A 19,822-nucleotide genomic window follows, 5' to 3' on the forward strand; every position below is an offset into this window, starting at 1 on the left:
ACCAAAAATTTGATCAATCTTCATTTTTGGTCAGTAACTCGTTTGGGCACCCGGGCACCCGTGCACGTTTGCGCGCATTCGTGCAAATGCACACAGATTTCTCCATTGGCATTGTCAGTCCGAGAGCAAGCTTCCGCACATGCGCAAAAAATGCGCGCAAACGCATGTGCATGGAAAAAAAAGACTTCTGAAAAAGTAGATGCTCAAACAGGAGCATCGTGTGAAAGAGGCCTTACAGAAAAAAATGTAAAGATGGACTAACTCCAGACACCCTCCCCCCTGGTCCCCTCTGTACCTTCATCTGTGGTTACTGAACTGTCAGTACCCATGCAGCCTGGCCAGTGGTCCAGGGATTTGAAATCTGTTCTAATCCCCCTTTTCCATGCAGCGCTTCCAGAACTGACCAGATTGATTCTTATTATTCAGTGTCGTCACAGTGAATTGATCTGGTTCATTCCATTAGTGCTGCATGGAGAAAAGAGGGGATTTAAAATCCTCCAACTGCTGGACCGGCTGCTGGGGTGCTGACAGGCAAGTACAGCAGGGACTGGGAGGGAGGGATGGTTTCCGGCGTTTACTTTTACTTTTTTTTTTTTTTTTTTTGTAAAGCAAACTAGCATTGTAATATTGTCTTGCAAATTGAGCAGATATAACAGATATGTCTGCATTTATTTACAGAATTATGGTCGATTTGCCTGTTTTTGATGAAGATCTTAAATGTGATGAAGAAGAGGAGCCTGTTTTGTAAGTCTTAAATTCAGCCTGTTTATAATTTAATAAGCCAGGAAGATTTTATGATCTTGGGCTGACAGCTTTTTTTAATTTCAAAAGCCATTCTTCCTAAAAATCCCTGTTTACGATCATGCCGTCGGATTCAACCACTTAAGCCTGGTACACGCTAGGTGTTAATGTGGGGATCTCCCCAGCTGTGCCTTTGTGTTCGAACAAGGGGGTCTGCCCCCACTCCCCTCTGCCCTGCCAGAACACACTGATCAGTGCTGGCAGCCATGGGCTGGCAGCGTTGATCAGATGTGGGTTGGGTGCTGGTTTTCCACCATGCACGGTTTGTAAAACGGACATCTGTAAAGATGGGCCGAAAGTCAGCCAGCTCCTGCTTAAAAGGACAATTTCGGCCCATGTGTACAAGGCTTTAGTCGGGTTTCATGTATGTTTTTTGTTTTTTTTCTGTGATTTCAACAGTGAAATGTCAGTACTTCAGTTCCCAGCTCTACCCATAAGGAAATCTGAACAGGAAGTAATGATAAATCCCTCTAATGGAGCCCCAAAAAGAAATGGACTCAAAAGATGTTCAAATCCTTCCCTACTATTTTCAAAACTAGAAAGTTTTTGGCTTGACATATACTTTATAAGACTCAATTGAAGTCTTAAAAGAAACTGCAATTATGATTTCAGGGTGCAGGAAAAAGACATCTTTTCCATATGTTGGCTTTCATATCCGGGTACAGACACCACATTGCCACTAATATTGTCAGCCTCTGGCCAGTAATCTGTGGACCGGGACATCTGCTTTCTCTGTGGAAGCAGCTATTTTTTGTCTGCTCTTCAACACCCTTTGCTGATTCAGACAAAGAGCTTCTGCAACCAGCAAATTCCAGGCTTCTTCAGCAGTGGGCATTAACTTTGCCTGCAGGTTACTGCACAGCAGTATGACTGCTAAGGAATTAGAAAGCTGTCATTTTGCTGCACCTGGAAATCATGTGTGCAGTTTTCTGTATGACCTTTGATTGTTCTTTGAAAAGAGCCTCTTATAAAAATGCAAAGTTAGCCTGTTTTAGAGCAAAATTCTCCATTAAAGCCAAATACATTGCAAGAAAATTACTTGCCTCACACCTCAACATCCAGCTGCTTACTGTACTGTAGGTGCCAATTATGTCACTAGCCCCTCTACATGATCCTGGGAATCTATGGATTCCAAATATTGCAAAAAGACATTCCAATACTGTGCAGGAGCATGTTATTTTGGGATCATTCTAATATATTTAGCTTGTTGGCTGAAGTTCAAATTTAAAAGAGATGTATGGCCAAAGCTATTTTGGCCCTACTTCTGTTATTGATCACAGGAGTGGACTTCGTTCTGCACTCCTGTGACCTGTCACTCAGCGAGTCCAGGCTCTGGAAAGATCCCAAATTAGTTGTGATCAAACCAGATGCCTGGACCTGCTCAGTGAGCCGCTGGGAGACTGAGCCAGCCACTCCTGTCCCCTGCACAGTCCGGTGCTCCAGTGAGCACTGGAGGGGCAGAGCAGAAAGCCAGGGACTAGCTCTCTGCTTGCTGAATACAGGAAACTGAGCAATCAGTGGTCTTTGATCGTTCAGTTCTCAATGTAGAGCCAGCAAGAAGCAGCTACAGCTGGGATCGGTGCTGTAGACATCTAGGAGGGTATGATTGTTTGTTTATTTTGTATTATTCCCAAAATTCTCTTTTAAAGTGATTGTAAAGTCTCCTTTTCAAAGAAAAATGCTTCCTCTCTCCCCTGATTGGCTAATTGACTTTGACAGCTGCGGGAGGCAATGGCGCCACTGCTGTGTCAAGAGGAGAGTCCCAGACTTGTGGGAAGAGATGGGGCCCAGGTAATTGGGGGTTGCTGGGGCGACTACTACACACAGGCTTTTTTTTTTTTTTTAATCTTAATGCATAGAATGCATTAAGATAAAAAACCTTCTGCCTTTACCACTCCTTTAAGGCTTAACTCCAGAGAAAAAGCTAAATACAGTCATGAAATACATATATGGGAACGGTTTTGTTTTCCAGATGATTTGTATTTGTCCACCCCGTTTTGAAATGTACATTTGTGCCTTCTAACTCCATGGAGTTCATATACAAAGCTCAGAGTAACAGAAATGGGTTTAGAATGATAGCATTGTGCATTGTAGCCTCATTGGCTCACAGTGATGGATATTACTTTTTCAGCCCGATTTCTATTGTGAAGGGGATTTTGGGAATTTGTACATAAAGATGTCAAAAGGGGAAAAACTGAACCAGAATTGGAAACCAGAAAAATGGGCCAGATGAAATTGATGAGTTTGCTCCTTTTTTTGTTACGGTTGATGTGGTTTCCTGAACAACTTCCCCACTCAACCGTGACTCATAGATGAGTATTGGAAGCGAGAGCGAACGATGTGTCACCTTGTACTGTGAATTGGTGGGATGATGTAGCTGGGAAAAACACTGGCCTAAAAAAACCTAGCAGCAAAAGTAAATGAATACCTAAAGTAAGATAAGTAATTTGGTTTTGATTAAGTAAATGTGAAAGGCGTTTATTGCTTAGAATTATGTTCCCAGTGTGTGCCTGTTAATCATATGGAATTTCTTCTTCATCTATACAAGGTGCCAGAGTGTTGTTACTCTGATCATCATCACCCACAGGAGGAAAATCTGCACAGGATTTCCATTTAGTTTAAGATGACGTGTAACTCTTTTATTACCCTAAACCAACTGGCTCGTTTGGTTTTTCTTTTCTTTGCTAAAGAAGCATTCAGTTTAAAGTAAACCTACAGATACTTTAAAAACCCCTAAAATTGCCATATTGTTGTTTCAAGCTATCGATCGGCTGAATTAAAACCAGCCTGATGTTTTTTTTTTTCCGTATGATCACTGTCAATGGCTATAGCCAGCATCAGTGATCATTATTTTCTAAGCGGGGGAAACCTCCTACTATCAGAATACAATAGCGCAGGAAGAGGCCTTCCTCCATCAACACGGACTGTTAATGGGTAAATCAAGCCATTTTATTTCCTTCAACCCGTGGTTGGAAGAAAGAACTTGTATAATGAATGGCCCAGCTTTAAGCTCTCCCTTTTTAGCTGTACTCCTCGGCAATCCACATGCATTCATAAAATAACCACTAATCCGTCTGACTTTACACCGGCTGAGTCGAACGATTGGCTGTCAGGCACAGAGCACTGAATTGTCGGAGAAAAGGGAAGGTTTCTTCTATGTTTCAGCTCAATACAAAGTTGCATAAAAGCAAAACTCCAGCTACAAAACTTAAAGTGGCATTCCAGTCAAACCCTAACTAAGTCTAAGACTATTTGAAAAGAAAAGGTGTCTATATTGACTTTTTATGGAGCTACTCCGGTCTAGGCACATGACTGACTTCATGTAGAGTAGAGGCAGTGACATTGGCTGCAGAGACTGGATGTTGTCGTCATAGGCCTACTATGGGGCAGCTGTCCCTTTTCTACACTGAAGCCAATCATGTGACTGGACCAGAGAAGCTTCAGAAAAGGTAAGTATAGACCTTCTTTTTTTTTTTTTATTTTTTTTTTTTTTTTACAAGGTAGATTTAATAGTCTTAGAATTGGGGTGGGAGTACATTTAGGCTTAGTTAGGGTATGACTAAAGATCTACTTTAATCTCAGGATCTACTGCCCTACATATACTGTGTATCCTCCCATGCTTTTAGACCCCTTTCACACTGAAGGTGCTTTAAATGCGTTTTAGCTCTTAAAATAGTGTCTGTAAACTGCCTCCCATGCCTCCCCAGTGTGAAAGGCCGAGTGCTTTCACACTGGGGCAGTGTTCTGGCAGGATGGAAAAAAGTCCTGCGAGCAGCGTCTTTGGGCAGCAATGCTGAAGCGCCTGCAAACCAATTTGGCAGCTGCGTTTTTTGGGCACTTTTAACCCCTTGTTAACCCTTTTTTTGGGGTTAAAAACGCCCGCTCCCGCCCACACTGCACTGTTAAATCGCTGCTAAAATGAGTGCCGCTTTACCGCTAGCACTGGGCAGTCTTCAATGTGAAAGGGGTGTAAAATCTGGGGAAAGTGGAAAGATTGACCAGTGGACCCAAAGGGTTAATTTGCTGCTATTGCTATCTTAAAATATTGATGTTAATGTAAATGATCTGGTTCCCAAGCAGGCAACTTCCAGGGGATCTCCATGGCCTCCTTTGCTTGTAGTGTACTGTAACAAAAATGGAAACTGAAGTGCCACACCACTGCTAAGAGATCCAGACACAGTATTCCGATTAAAGTCAGGAGGATATTCCAAAAAGTAGCAAATGCGTTTCTGGGGTTCAGGAGCACCCTCTTCAGTGCTTGATTGACAATGTTTGGCAAATAAGATGTTTAGAAGACCTGTGCTTGCAATCACACCGGAAAATATGAATAATGGGTCAGTTCACTTATAGTTTATTTATATTGTTGTCTATCAAGGCCTTATAAAGGGGGACACTATTGGGCCCTCAAAATGCATTGGCTACTTTTTGGATTGTCTGCCTGACTTTTTATAGAAATAAAGTTGTATTTGTGCCTCTTTGCAGTGGTGTGGTGCTTCCATTTCTTGTATTGTGCTTTTATAGCAGTATCCTCCATTTGCAATGTTTGGTACCCTTCCTGAAACATGGATGATGGTACTCGCCCATCTCATGATGGACTATAGAAAAAAAAGGTAGCTTCTGCATGGCACATTGACAGTTCATGGGGGGGCGCAGGGGGGGCGCATTGTTTTGTAAGCAAACTCATGTGATCACCATGATTGACAGTCATAGTGGTTGCATGTTTTGGGATCCAGTCAGAGTGGTTCTCTTTAGAGAGACAGCACTTGCAGTGAGAGCGTATTCTGAAGGCTAGCAGCCAGGGCTGCTCCTAGTTCCAAAAAATAACATATATTAACATTACTCTAGCATGGGACAATGTTATTCTGCAGATTGTGCAAACTAAAGGGCTTATTATCAGTTAAGTTTTTGGGTACAGTTCAGACTGTCATCTGTGTTCCAGTGGCTGTCTGGTGCCTGAGTATGTGAGCTTTGCACTTGCAAGATGAGAGCCTTGCTGTTACTTTAAGGTTAACTGTCTTTTTTTTTTTTTTTTCTTTGTTTCAATTAACACCTTTACTTCCTCTTCCATTAGTTTTATATGCGGTCTATAGTAATTATCAGGCAGAATCTCCTCTCTTCTGTTTACTTACTCTCCTGATGCTTGTTTGTAGATCTCCGCCTGTGGCTCTCATGTCCGTCCTGGCTGTCCTGGAGGATTTAGTAGAAAATCTTCTACAAGGAATTCCAGTGGGAGAGTTTGCTATAATCCAGCCATTACATGAAGAGTTCTGCTTTGTTTTGGGCTATCTCCTGACATGGAAACTCATACTTATGTTCTTCAAGGCTGCATCATCTCAAGTAGGTTATTATTCTTGTCTCTATTGACTTTTCGTCGTTGGTATATTCTGTGTATCATAAATTAGTCACTGATGTGTGTTCTGCGATCAGATTCAAGCCATAATAAACGTGCCTTATTTTTAGTATAATGTGCTTATAAAATATCCACGGTCGACTGGCATTATTGCTTTATATGTCACTAACATATCAAAGGCCAACTTGGCCAAAACTGAAATTTGGTGATGGCCATACAAGTTTGAATTTTTACAATTGTGCGATCATCTTCATATTTACTAAATTCATGTCAATTTGTAGCCAAACGGGTCCTTGCGATATGTACAGTATTTGCTTAAGCAGGCTGCAGTCATCTTTAGGTTAGAGCTACACTGCCAATTTATTATTTTTTTTGCTTCTGAGAATTTTTTTTTCAATTCCTTTATTTTCCAAAGAAATTGTGTCTTACAGCCAAAGTAAGCAACAGAAACATATAATCGAGTAGCAAAAAGGGTCACACAATTTGATCTATATATCAACAGGCCCAGCAAAGCACGAAGAAATAGCACGGTTTTGTAAATAGCTGTCAGTGCGTAGAGCCGGGAAGGCATACAAACAACTTTATGGGAGACCCAAGATATAGATTCATAAATGCAAAACTGTCCAACAAAATAAAATTCTTACAGTATATTGGGAGGCAAGGCATCCCGTTGGCCAGCTAAGCCCAGATATGGGGCACTGAGGTAGGGATAATGTAAGTGAGGATATTCACAATACTTGAATAATACAGCCCATAACTGAGCCAGGTATACGGATTAGGGGCGCAGTCAGAAGGAAAGAGGGTTAGAGGATCAGGTATCGCTAGTGCGAGAAAGGAACAAGATCAAGAACAGAGAGAAAGGGAGTAGACAGGTAGTGCCTACCGGCCAGGAGATGAAACGAAATCCAGGAGGTCAGCCGGACTGTGAAACCTCCCGGAAGTAGGCTTCATTGTACACAAAATGGTGCCAGGATCTCCAGGTCTCACAAAAGATTTCCTCCCGGTTGGGCAAGGTAGCGATAAGATCGTCCATAGCTCTGTTTGTTCACTTTAGAAAACCACAGTGATTTTGATGGCGGTTTCTTAGATTTCCAACAGAGGGGGGGGGGATGCATGCCTTGGCCGCATTCAATAACTGGATTGTGAGGGGGGCCTTGTATGTCTTGATTGGTCTCTCTGAAAGATGGAGCAGGCAAGCCGTGGGGTTCCCCTCTAGATAAACATTTGTCAGGCGTTTGTGCATGGCACCTGGCGCCAAAAAGGCTCACGTTTGGGACAGTCCCAGAAGATGTGCATCATTGTTCCCTCTGCACCGCCACACAGACTAGGAACTTGAGGGAAGAAACGGTGCAGAGTAGTGGGTACCCTGTACCATCGGGTCAAAATCTTATAACAAGTCTCTTAAACTCTGGTAACTATGGAGGACTTCTCGCCAAAATTAATGCTGTTCTACTTCTGAGAGTCGGTCATTTGGGTGCCAAGATCTGACTCCCACTTAGAGAGGACTTCTGAGAGATTTAAAGTAGATCCAGCACCTAACAGGATGGTGTTTGGTTTTCTAAAACAATAAAGATTTGCCATTTTTGAACCCCTTCCTGTCTCATTCTAGTTTAACTGGGGCTTAATGCCAGGAGGCAAGATAGCTGACCATGATTGGGAGCTCATCCTCCCAGCTTTCAGTCATAAACGCCAGGGCTGGATTAACGTAGGGGCTATTGGAGCTGCAGCCCCAGGCCCCTACCTTAATATAGGCCCAGCCACCCAAAAAGAACATACTGCTCATGAAAAGCAACGGGCCACCAGAGTTTCACCCCTGATGAGCCCTGCATTATGCATGCACCACCTGGGCACTCAGCTCAGCGTGCACGCCAATGCACGGCCCTTACGGCAACCTGGCAAATCAAATGCCAGGCTTCCCTTGTTTGCATGTGCCCTTTAGAGTTTGGGCTCATGCCAACACAGGCTCTTAGAAACACAGAAGGGTGCCCCCTAAAAGGCCCACCAAAATCCTCAGCACCAAGCACATGATGCTCTTAATCCGGCCCTGATAAACGGAGACTGGGAACTGTCGGTAACAGCTTGGTGACGGTGCTAGGAGTGAACAGTAAGTGTGCTCTCAGCCCAGAAATTGTGGCCATGGATGTGGCATGTGGGCGTTAAGTATTACCCACTGTTCTGCCACACATATGCCTTAAATGCCTTACCTGATCGGCAAGAGGTTAATGTTTCTAGTCTCTGTTGCATATCAGCACTGCAAATCTAAAGCCTGTTTGCTACCGCTTCCCATCTACATGCAGTCCAGTGAATGGCTACATGTCATTTGGCAGGGAAGGTTTCCTGATGGTGAGAACAGTGGACCATGTCTGTGCGTTGGCACAAACAATCGTATTCTAAGTTTTTATAGTGTGTGATCATGCAGGAGAAAAATTTGGAGACAGGGAAAGTTTTTTTTTTTTTCCTCTGAAGGGAAGTTCCAGAACCTTATTGTGAGCTGCATATTAAAATATGCTTAATATTATCTTTGAAATTAACATGGTAAACCAGTGCCCTTTGCATTGTGCTCTGCTTCAGAATATCAAAATTATTATGACATATTTTAGTAGGTTCATTTTAAGGTCCATAAAGGGCCCTAGAGTATTCTATGAAAGTGCTTTTTAATGTAGAATGTAAACCTACAATTAGTTGCATTTAATATTTTTATTCTTTTTTCTGAATACATAGGAGCTTTGGTATTTGCCTGGAGCTTTTGATGGTGAAAGTACATTAGACATTTTAATCCACCTATTTATATGGTGGACATTGATAAACCTCATCTTTCCCCTTCCAGCTGCGAGCGCTCTACTCACAGTACCTGCGGAAGACCAAGAGCTTAAATAAACTGCTTTACAACTTGTTCAAGCTAATGCCTCATACGCCTGTTCTTCCTGGACAATCGAGCGATGCACTTTGCAAGGACCCTAAAACGTTCTTCACTGAGGAATTAACCTTAAATGTAAAAGGTGAGTTGGGATCATATTAAATGAACACACATATCTAATAGATAAACTATACATTTTTACCTGGTAAAGCAGTGGTCACCATCCCTGTCCTCAGGCCCACTAACCGGCCAGGTTCGCAAGATAACTCAAATACATCACAGGTGATATAATTTGCTGCTCAGTGATTGCAGTATTCTAGTCTGCATCTCCCCAAGGTAATACATAAAACCTGGCCTGTTAGTGGGCCCTGAGGACAGGGTTGATGACCACTGTGCTAAAAGGTTTGCTATTCTTTCCAAGCAGTCTTGTGATTGAGGCTGCATTCACACCTGAGCGTTTCAAAGTCAGGTGTTTTTACTGCAATTTTGCAGTGTTTTTAACTGCGTTTTACTGCGATTTTCCCAATATTTTGTTCAGGTCTCCAATGTAAAAGGCATAAAAACGCCTGTAATCTGCCCCAAAAAAGCTCATGTTCTTTTTTGAGCTTAGGGCATTTTTCAGGCGTTTTGCTTTAGGTGGCAAAATTCTCAGATGTGAACAGGTGCCATTGAAATGAATGGGATTTTGCATGTTGGGCAGTTTTCATGTGTTTTTTTGCGGGCGTTTTACAAGCATTTTATAAACTGAAAACGCTCAGATGTGAATGCAGCCTAAGACATCCCTACCACACAGCAGAGCCAGATGAGTGACCTTATTTTCTTGTGTAGTTAACAAGTACAACTTGGCCCCCAGCCTTTGATTACATGGTGAAGAACCGCAGCACACTTTTGAGGTGACGACTTTGCCCTCCCTACCACTTTCTTGCACGTTTGCCGGATATCGGGTGGCCCTAACACATTCTCCACTAATGGTTGAGGTTGACTTGCAATACATTTGTAGCCTGGAGACAAGCTGACCTTTTTGATTTTTGGGGTCTCTTCTCAGCAGGGGGTCTGTTCACTGATCCCCGCTGTGCAAGTGGATGACAGGTCCATGTCCACTGCGCTTATGCAGTGTGGACACAGACGCAGCCTGTGCTCCTCATTGGGCGGTCTCCTGTCTGTTTTCCATACAACTTTCATTCGTTCCCATCTGTCAGACGGATGGGGAATGGATCCCCCATCCTTCTGTTTTTTGCAGATAGGATCAAAGGTTGGCAGGTGTTAACCAACACATGTCTATTTACATTTACCGCTCCATAGTGAGCAATGGATGGTCTGATCGAGTCCGCCTAAAAAACTGACAAGCGGACTTGATCGGTCAACCTGTGTGAAAGGGGCCTTGGCTTCTGAGCTATCGACCCCAAGGACCTTGATTAGCTTTCCCCTGAGGAGTCTGTATATGGTTGATTACGCCCAAAGGTTTTGTTTTTTACTGATGTGGTGCACACTACTATTTTTTTATTTTTTTTTTCTTATCAGGTATAAGGGTGCATCCCACTTTTAAAGCTTGAGGCTAAAACTACCCATGGATGGTTAAAATTCAGCCAGTTCAGCAGGGACCCAGTAAATTTCAATCCATGTATGGCCATTGTGGTTATAAAGAAGTTGATCTGCCAATTGACTTCTGTACAACTGACCTGCTGAAATTTTTTCAATCAGTTCTGCAGGGTATTAAGTGCAGCGCTGATCTGTGTAGTCTGACGGCGGGGGAAGTCTCCCCACTGTCTGACAGCTTTAGCGTGTTGCATCCACTAGTGCTGTTTCTGGCCTCGAGTCTTATGGGGATCCTAAGGCTGTCAAGACCTTTATTTTGCAACCAGTTGGAAATGCCCTGACAAGTTGTGTTCTACCCCTAAGAGCTTGTACCCTGGCATATGAGCACTGCAATACAACCTATTGCTTCTCCTTCTCCCAATCTGAATTGGAGGATATACAGGGGGAAAGAGGCTAATACAAAGTCAAATTGAGATACTTACACTGCTTGCAATTCATGGTGTATAAATGAACATAGAGCTGTAGTAGACACAATCATCATGCCATATGGCTAAGTAGGAAATAACGACTGCATATATATGGAGCAAATGTGCATGCCACTGTCTCAGACTTCATAGAGAAGTAAAGTTTATGTATTTACAAAAATATTTTTTTTTTATGTTGACTAATTCCATTGTTGTGTACATAAAAAAATGTAAAATAAGAAAGATTGCTGCCCCTTAAATGAGGTGGAATTATTTTTTTCAGAGGAGAAAATGTGTTAGTGTATGTACTGTGTTACTTAGCAAATTGTCTGCAAAACTAGAACGCCTCCAAATATTTTAATATCCGTATGCCATATTCAAATGGCATGAAGTTTTCTAGGTTCAGAACGGTTGATCCTGACAGTAATTAGAGTTAAGGTACTTCTTGCTTATGGCTGACAACACTTTCATAGCTCCCAGCTATCCTTGGTTTCGAGAGACTGTCCCTCATTCGGGAAAAGTCCCTCCGTCCCTCTTTGCTTCTCATTTGTCCCTCATTTTGGCCTGATCTATATAGTTGTATGTAGAATGCACTACTTATCTATCAAAAAGAGTTTCCCAGTGCTAAACCTTTCAATATTGCTGAATTTGTAAATTTCACAGCTACTATATAAGAATAGTAGTGGTAAAAAAAAAAAAAAAACACTTGGGGGTTTAAGCAATTGTTTTTTTTTTTTTTGTACAATTCTCCTTTAAGGGGGCGTGCCAGGGGGTGTGTCCTATGCCTGCATACTTTTGCTTATAATTGTCCCTCATTCCCATCTCAGAAAGTTGGGAGGTATGCACTTTTAGATACTTTTGGAATTTACTACCTTGTTGTCACTCTTCCTTCTCCATTTCCTTAACATGTTACTAAACCCAGGACCCTGCATTCACTATATCTGGTCTCCTACAGTACACAGAATGTGGAAATGCAATTATTTTAGTAAATTAAAACTACTAAATACCTTTTCTTATAGGCAGTGTGTAGCAGTCTTGTGACTTCTATCAGTATCTGGCCAAGCACTGGTTAAAGCTTATGAGAGGGGTTTTCTTCTCCTCTGACTGTCCTATGAGGCTGCATGACCCCTGATCCTCTGTCTGGACAATGCTGATTGGCCCTGTGCTGATCACGTGCACCCTACAAAAAAAATCTCTTGCAATACACACCAAACTGAGCATGTGCAGAGTGCCTCCTAGGGCACTGTGCTATCAGCAGATGGATTGGGGCAGTGGAAAAAGGGGAGGACGAGAGAAGACAGGATCAAACAGCCTTTTTACATAATGTGCAGTATTGCCCCCCTAGGTTCCACAGCGAGTATAACAAGCAAGCTTTACTGCATATAGAGACTGGTTTTACTGTTGTGGATTTAGTAACACTTTAAGGTTGTATAACTATGGAGGAGTTGATCCCTTGTCACAGCCAGCCTTGTAACACTGCGGAGAGCCCCACCCACAACTGGTGCAGGGATTCAACATAATAAGGAGGAATGCGATCGTGTGATCTAACCAAAATACTACTTCATGTATTATTTTTCTTTTCAAATGATTTTTATTGGTAACAAGTAAGTTGTATACAGAAACCGCATCAGTTTAGTGTGTAATGACAATTAAGAACAGAGTAGGCTTTTGTACAGAAACTATACACGGGTACATCAAAAAAAGTGTTAACTAATAACAATTAACATGAGCTCACTTAAGGTATTGCTTGCTTCATTGGTACTGACAACAATAGGCTAAGGCCCAAACTGCTGATAATTGCAAAGGAGGGGCGGTACTCCATGCTGTCGGAGAGATCAAGCTAGCCAAACAGTATATAGTATTCACACATGCCACCAAGGGGTTTATTGGAAACGGGGAAAGGAGGGAGTGGGAGAAAAAGCAGTAAGGGGAGCAGAAGGGAGAACCAAGTAGGAAGGAGAGAAGGAAGAGAGGGAGAGAGGAGGTTGGGCGGCACATGCGGAGCATCTGTTGGTCTATGTTCCAGAACCCTGGGAAAATGATGGGGATCACGGCACCAGTTTATCGAAGTCTTGTGGTAAGAAATGATCAATCCATGGTTGCCAGATAAATGACGGGGGATTTTATCTAGAATAGTGGCTTCAATTTTACTGCGAATCATCGCTTGGGTGACGCTATTTTTAACTTCAATTATGTTTAGGTTTGGGCTTTTCCACACCTTGGCGATAGTTTGCTTGGCTGCAGTGGTGAGTTGTAGGAGAAGGTGTTGTTGCACTTTGGTGAGGTCATTTGGGAACCTTTTCAGGAGAGCCAGAGACTGATCTAGATCAAGGGTTTCCCGAGTCAGTTTAGAGATCATTCGGAATATTGACGCCCAGAAGCATTTTACTATTGGGCAGGTCCACCATATGTGCATATGGGTGCCTCTTTCCCCACAATTCCAGAAACAATTCGCTGAGTATGATGGTAAGAATTTGGCAATCCTGACTGGGAATATCTCATAAGGACTTTATAACTGGCTTTGAGAGCGACAATGTTCTGAGAGGATATTTTGGTGTTGGACCAAATAGTAGCCCAGTCATCCATGTCCAGTTCTATGGAAAGATCCTTGGTCCATTGTTCTGTATTATTTTTCAATCTTTGACCTCACGTCTACAATGTGAGGGTAAGGCATAACACCGAATACCTTTTTGTTTTAGCCTTGCCATTTGCTTTTAAGGACATAGATCCAGGAAAATAGTCTTCAAGAAATGTTTTGGGTACTGAAAGCTGTTAGAGGAATCACGTGTAATGTTCCATAATCCTCTCCCCAAATGTCATCATCACGATGGTGAGATAATATCATTATAGTGTAAACCGTGGACAGATATTTATGTAAATCGTCAAAGGTTACTGATTATGCTTATTTAGACTTGAACACACGTGATTTTGATATTCACTTTCTATCCAAATACATGTCATTGCCGAGCCAACCGAAAAACGTTGATAACGAGGCACTTATCAGCCAAGCAGTAATCATCAGATTCTCGTTTGCATTTATTAACGGGAAAATGTCCTAACATTAGAGCTGGAATTATGACAGCACATGTCCAGACAATTCAACAAATGTGAGAACTTAACAAGTGAGAAGTAAATGAAGTGAAGTGCTGTCAAGATAGCAGATAAGAGGTAGATTCGGTAAGCAGAATTTACTGTGATGGGCAATTCCCATGACGGGATCTTGTTTGCATCACATGATAAAGCTGTGAGGATTATGCCGGTTTATCATGAAAGCTAAACTCCAAGAAGAGAAGTATGATGGAAATGACTGCAGTCCTGTGCTCATTAATACATCCTTAAAGCCCAACTGCAAGATTTACCAAACCAGTACAATTGCAATAGGGCATGTACTGCAATGGTTAAAAGCTCGTTAACTCGAGAACAGTGGTCTCCAAACTGCAGCCCGGGGGTCGGATGTTCCCCTTTGCTTGATTTTATCTGGCCCTTGGGGTATTCTCCGCACAGTCAGCAACAGTTGGATAGTTCCTGCCACTTATACCAGCAATGGGACACTATGCTTTCTGTTGATACCAATGATGGGACACCATTCCTCCCACTGATACCAATGATGGGACACCATTTCTCCCACTGATACCAATGATGGGACACCATTCCTCCCACTGATACCAATGATGGGACACCATTCCTCCCACTGATACCAATGATGAGACACCATTCCTCCCATTGACAGCAATGATGGGACGCTATTCCTCCCACTGGCATCAATATTTGGGACGCTATTCCTCCTACTGACACAAATTATGGTACAATGTTCTTGCCACTGCTACCAATTATGGAACACTATTTCCCTAATCGTCTTTCAGGACAGCCACTATGAGAGATAGACTCCTCCTCTTCCTCTGGAAACACTGCGCCAGCCCATAAATTCTTACTTCCCCTGCCGGACCTCAGTTATTAGTGTTTCCTCCGGCGGGGAGACACTGTGCAAGGAACCAGGCCGATCAGCTGGGGAGGCTGTGGCCGTTTTGTCGTTAAAAGAACCCGGTTGAAAGAAGCAGGGGCTTCGTTTGGAGAAAGCTGGGTTCAAACCGTTCGAAACCAACGTCCGCGTGTCCGACGGGTCGAACGGTTTACTTACCTCACCAGGTACTGCCACCCCTTCCGAGTCGAGCGCGGCTTCAGGTCGTGGGGGACTCCTATCGCGTCTACAGGGACGCAGCTGGCAAGCCGTTCGGATGATTTCCCTGTACATGGGTACAGTCCGCTCCTTTTTTTCTTTGAACCAAGCGGGCCGAACGACGGGCGACGTCGTATCCGGCGGAAACGAAGGCTTGACCTCGAAATACGACAGACTTCCGGTTCCGGGTCGTGGAGCTGATAGGAGGGCCGGGCACAAGCTGGAGATGAGTTCAGAACGTGCACAGGCAACGTGGAACTCTGTAGTAAGCAGCCACCTGCAGTCATGTCGGAAGCTGAGGCTCAAACGACAGACTCTATTTCCAGCATTCCTAAGGTAAGAGCGCCCTGGGGAGGGGTACTCTCTATCTAGGATCCCCCCACCCCAATGTATGGTTCTATCATGGGTGGGGGGGCAGACCCCCTGGGTGGCCAGGGGGGAGGGGAGGCTCAGATCCCTTCGTTTTAAAAAAGGGTCTAGTGCACTCCCAGGGTTGTATCCCGAGCTTTTGATTGACTTTGTCTTTTCTGTTTTTTTTCTTTTTTCCTTTTTTTTAGAAAGCTACGGAAAAAGCTAGGTCTACGCATAGCTCTAAAAAGAAGTGTGCCTCCTGTAGGGACATTTTAGGGGAATCTTGGACCAAAGTGTTGTGCAAAGGCTGTATTGACTCCCTCATTAGGGAAAGGGAATCTGAACAGGAGTCAGGACTAGCAGCTTCAGTCAAGGAGCTCTCGTCCACCTTCTCTTCTTTTAGGTCACTTTTTGAAAAATTTCAGCTTCCCACGGGTCCATCTCCCCAGGATACAACCCCACCTCTAGCACAGAGCTCTGCTCCAGTCCAACCTGCTAGTACAGGGGGGACAGAGGTTGCAGGCCCTTCAGGGACAGGTAGGGAACTTCCAGACAGTTCCTCTTCCGATTCCCAGGAGGGTTCCGAGGGGGAGGACCAGGACGGGTCCAGGAAAGCCTCCAGATATAAGTTATCCCTTGATGAGGTAGAGGACCTCTTAAAGGCAATTTATGCAACCCTCGGTATCCAGACGGATAAAAAGCCCCTAACCCTGCATGACCAAATGTATTCAGGTTTAGGGGAGCCAAAAAGAAGGGTGTTTCCAGTACACGAAGTTTTAATGGAAACAGTTAGAAAAGAGTGGCAGGATCCGGAGAGAAAACCCTTTTTATCTAGATCCCTCAAAAGAAGGTTCCCATTTTCAGAGGACCCGGCATGCCTTTGGAATAAAAGTCCCAAATTGGATGCCGCGTTCTCCCAGGTCTCCAGACACACAGATTTGGCGTTTGAAGACATGGGGGCCTTGGCAGATGTCATGGACAAAAGGATTGACTCCCTGCTTAAAAAGACGTGGGACTCGGCTATCGGCAATTTAAAGCCTGAAATGGCAGTTACAGTTGTGGCTCGCAATTTAGAGCACTGGCTCTCACAGATCCAACAACATATTGAGGCAGGCACAGATAAGGAAACCATTCTGTCATCCTTCCCTACTATGCTGCGAGGGATCACTTACATAGCTGATGCCTCTGCTGAGTCCGTCCGCATGTCGGGCAGAACGGCGGCTCTAGCCAATTCGGCCAGAAGGGCCCTCTGGTTAAAAACATGGCCAGGGGATAATGCCTCCAAGATAAAGCTATGTGGGATACCCCTGACGGGGGACCTCCTGTTTGGCCCAGGGCTAGAGACGGTTCTAGACCGGACAGCGGACAGGAAAAAGTCCTTTCCTCTCAAACGGAAAACCCCCGTACCAACAAAAAAGGGGTTTCGCCCGCAGGGGAGTAGGGAAACCTCTAAACCAGAGGGGAAAAAGAAAACCTGGCCCCAAAAAGGCAGGGGCAGAGGAGGGGCGATTTTTCGCCCTCCTATCCAGCCCCGTAAAACCCAGTGACTTTCCAGCTACAGTGGGAGGAAGACTGGGGGCCTTTCTTCCACAGTGGGAGACAATATCCCCCAATCAATTTATTTTAGGGGTAATAAGAAGGGGGTACCTCTTGGAATTCCTAAGACCACCCCCTCAAAGGCTCCTTGTCACGCATCTACCCAGGTGCATGATAAAGGCCGAGGCCTTGGTAGAAGCTCTGAGGGAATTGGAGAATCAGGATGTTATTCTCAGGGTCCCAAAAGCAGAAGAGGGAAGGGGGTTTTATTCTCACATCTTCATAGTGAAAAAACCCTCAGGGAAGTTCAGGTTGATTCTGAACTTAAAGCCCCTGAACGCTTCAGTGACATACAAAAGATTCCGCATGGAATCGATCTTTTCAGTAAAAGCGCTTCTCCCCCACAACTGCTTCATGGTATCTCTGGACTTAAGGGACGCGTATTTACACATCCCTATAGCGGAGGCCTCGCAGAAGTTTCTACGCCTTGCCATAGATCTGGGCGGAGAAACAGTACACTTTCAGTTTCAGGCCCTGCCATTCGGGCTATCCTCTGCACCCCGCATTTTTACCAAAGTCCTGGCGGAAGCCATGGCCTTTCTTCGGCTCCAGGGGGTATGTATAATTGCCTACCTGGACGACCTGCTTCTGTTTGCAGCATCCCCAACACAGTTGGTCAAGGACCTGGATCTAACCAAAAGGGTCCTTAGAGACCTGGGGTGGCTTCTGAACTTGGAAAAGTCCAGCCTGATCCCCTCACAACAGATCTCCTATCTAGGTTTCCTGTTGGACTCAACACTGTTGAGTTTTTCTGCCAAGAGAAAAGGTACGAAAACTGGACAGTGCGGTGGCCTCTCTTCAGAGCAACCAGCTGGTTTCCATAAGGGTTCTGATGTCAGTACTGGGTCTTCTTACATCCACCCTTCCAGCAGTGCAGTGGGCAGGGTTACACTTTCGTCCCCTACAGACCTTCATCCTAGGGGTGTGGGACCACAGTCAGGAGGCCCTAGACACCCTAGTACATATTCCCCACCAGGTAAAGAGATCCCTCTGGTGGTGGAGGAAAGTGACAAATCTGTCGCAAGGTCGTCTGTGGCTCATCCCGGTTTCTCGGGTAGTAACCACAGATGCAAGTGGAAAAGGTTGGGGGGCACATTTGGGTTCCCTTCTAGCCCAGGGCACTTGGGAGGACGGCGAGTTGACTCGATCGTCCAATTGGAAAGAACTAAGGGCAGTGGGACTAGCCCTCAGATTCTTCAAAGAAGAGCTCCGGGGTCACCACATTCAGGTGCGGTCGGACAACTCTTCCGTAGTGGCCTATGTGAACAAACAGGGTGGCACCAGAAGCGGAGCCCTGTTGTCTTTAGCGACAGAGATTCTGTCCTGGGCCGAAACCTACACCCTTTCGCTCTCAGCAGTTTTTCTGAGGGGAGAGAAAAACGTGGTAGCAGACTTTCTCAGCCGAAAGAGGCTGAGGGAGGGCGATTGGGTTCTCAACCAGGAGGTCTTCAATCTCATAGTAAAGAGATGGGGGTCTCCAGAGGTGGACCTGTTCGCGTCCAAAAACAATGCAAAAACCCACTGTTTTTTCTCCCTAAAAAGGGGAGAGGGAGCTCTAGGGGTGGACGCTTTGAGCCAGAATTGGCATTTCAGAACTTGCTATGCCTTCCCACCTCCAGTGTTGTTGCCAGCAGTTCTGAGAAAGTTTCAGATGGAAAGCACATCTCTGATTCTGGTGGCTCCACATTGGCCAAAGAGAGCATGGTTCTCAGTGCTAAAGCAGTTGGCGGTAGAACCTCCCCTGCTCTTGCCCCCTCGGGAGGATCTCCTCTCTCAGGGGCCAGTCCTATGCCCACAGGTACGCCAGTGGAAGTTAGCGGCCTGGCTACTGAGGAGGGTTTATTAAAATCTAAAGGATTCTCAGAGAGACTAGTTTCTACCCTCCTGGACAGTAGGAAGAAGGAAACTCGCCAGATCTATGAAAGGGTCTGGTTACGTTTCAACAAGTGGTGCGCAGAGAGCCTTTTCCCAGTACGAAGCTCCTCCGCAGTGTTGGAATTTTTACAATGCGGGGCAGATAAGGGCTTATCCATTAGTACCCTTAGGGGTAAAGTATCAGCCCTCAGTGTTTATTTGGAGGATCATTTGGCTGCCAACCCATGGGTAGTCAGGTTCTTTAGGTCCCTGTCCAGACAGAGACCGGTCCAGGGTCTGTCCTTTCCCAGATGGGATTTATCTTTAGTTTTGCAGAGCTTAACTGGACCCCCCTTTGAGCCTTTAAAGGAGTGTTCTCTGAGAGAGCTTACTCTGAAGACAGTGTTCCTGGTAGCAGTAACAACTGCCAGGAGGGTCAGTGAGATGGAGGCCTTATCAGTCAGGGCTCCCTTTTGTGTTATCTTTCCGGATCGGATAGTTTTAAAGACCGATCCAGCCTTTTTGCCGAAGGTGGCATCCAGCTTTCATAGAAGCCAGAAAATTGTTTTGCCCTCCTTTTGTCCCAATCCCTCCGGTGAGAAGGAACTAAAGTTTCATTATTTAGATGTTAGGAGATGTATCCTACACTATCTGGAACTGACCAAGGCATTCAGAAGGTCAGATTCCTTATTTGTTTTATTTTCCGGGGCCAGAAAAGGTTGTAAAGCGTCCCGGCGCACTATTGCTAGGTGGCTCAGAGTAGCCATTGAGCAGGCTTATTTAGTTGCAGGGAAAGAAATCCCAGTGGGTATTAAAGCACACTCCACTAGAGCTAT

The 19,822-nt window shown here is 44.6% G+C and overlaps 1 protein-coding gene across 1 annotated transcript in view; it reads left to right on the plus strand.

The window, feature by feature from the left end:
* Positions 1-19,822, plus strand: part of LTN1 (listerin E3 ubiquitin protein ligase 1) — a 174,210-nt gene that overhangs the window by 120,530 nt on the left and 33,858 nt on the right. Inside the window, exons 24-26 of the mRNA XM_077480028.1 lie at positions 679-744; positions 5,952-6,138; positions 8,979-9,150. Of these exons, the coding sequence (XP_077336154.1) occupies positions 679-744; positions 5,952-6,138; positions 8,979-9,150 (425 nt within the window). The remainder of the gene's footprint in view (positions 1-678; positions 745-5,951; positions 6,139-8,978; positions 9,151-19,822) is intronic.

This window comes from Lithobates pipiens, unplaced genomic scaffold (genome assembly GCF_037356315.1).
Source record: "Lithobates pipiens isolate NorthernLeopardFrog02 unplaced genomic scaffold, aLitPip1_a1.2 Scaffold_16, whole genome shotgun sequence".
NCBI classification, from domain to species: Eukaryota; Metazoa; Chordata; class Amphibia; order Anura; family Ranidae; genus Lithobates; species Lithobates pipiens.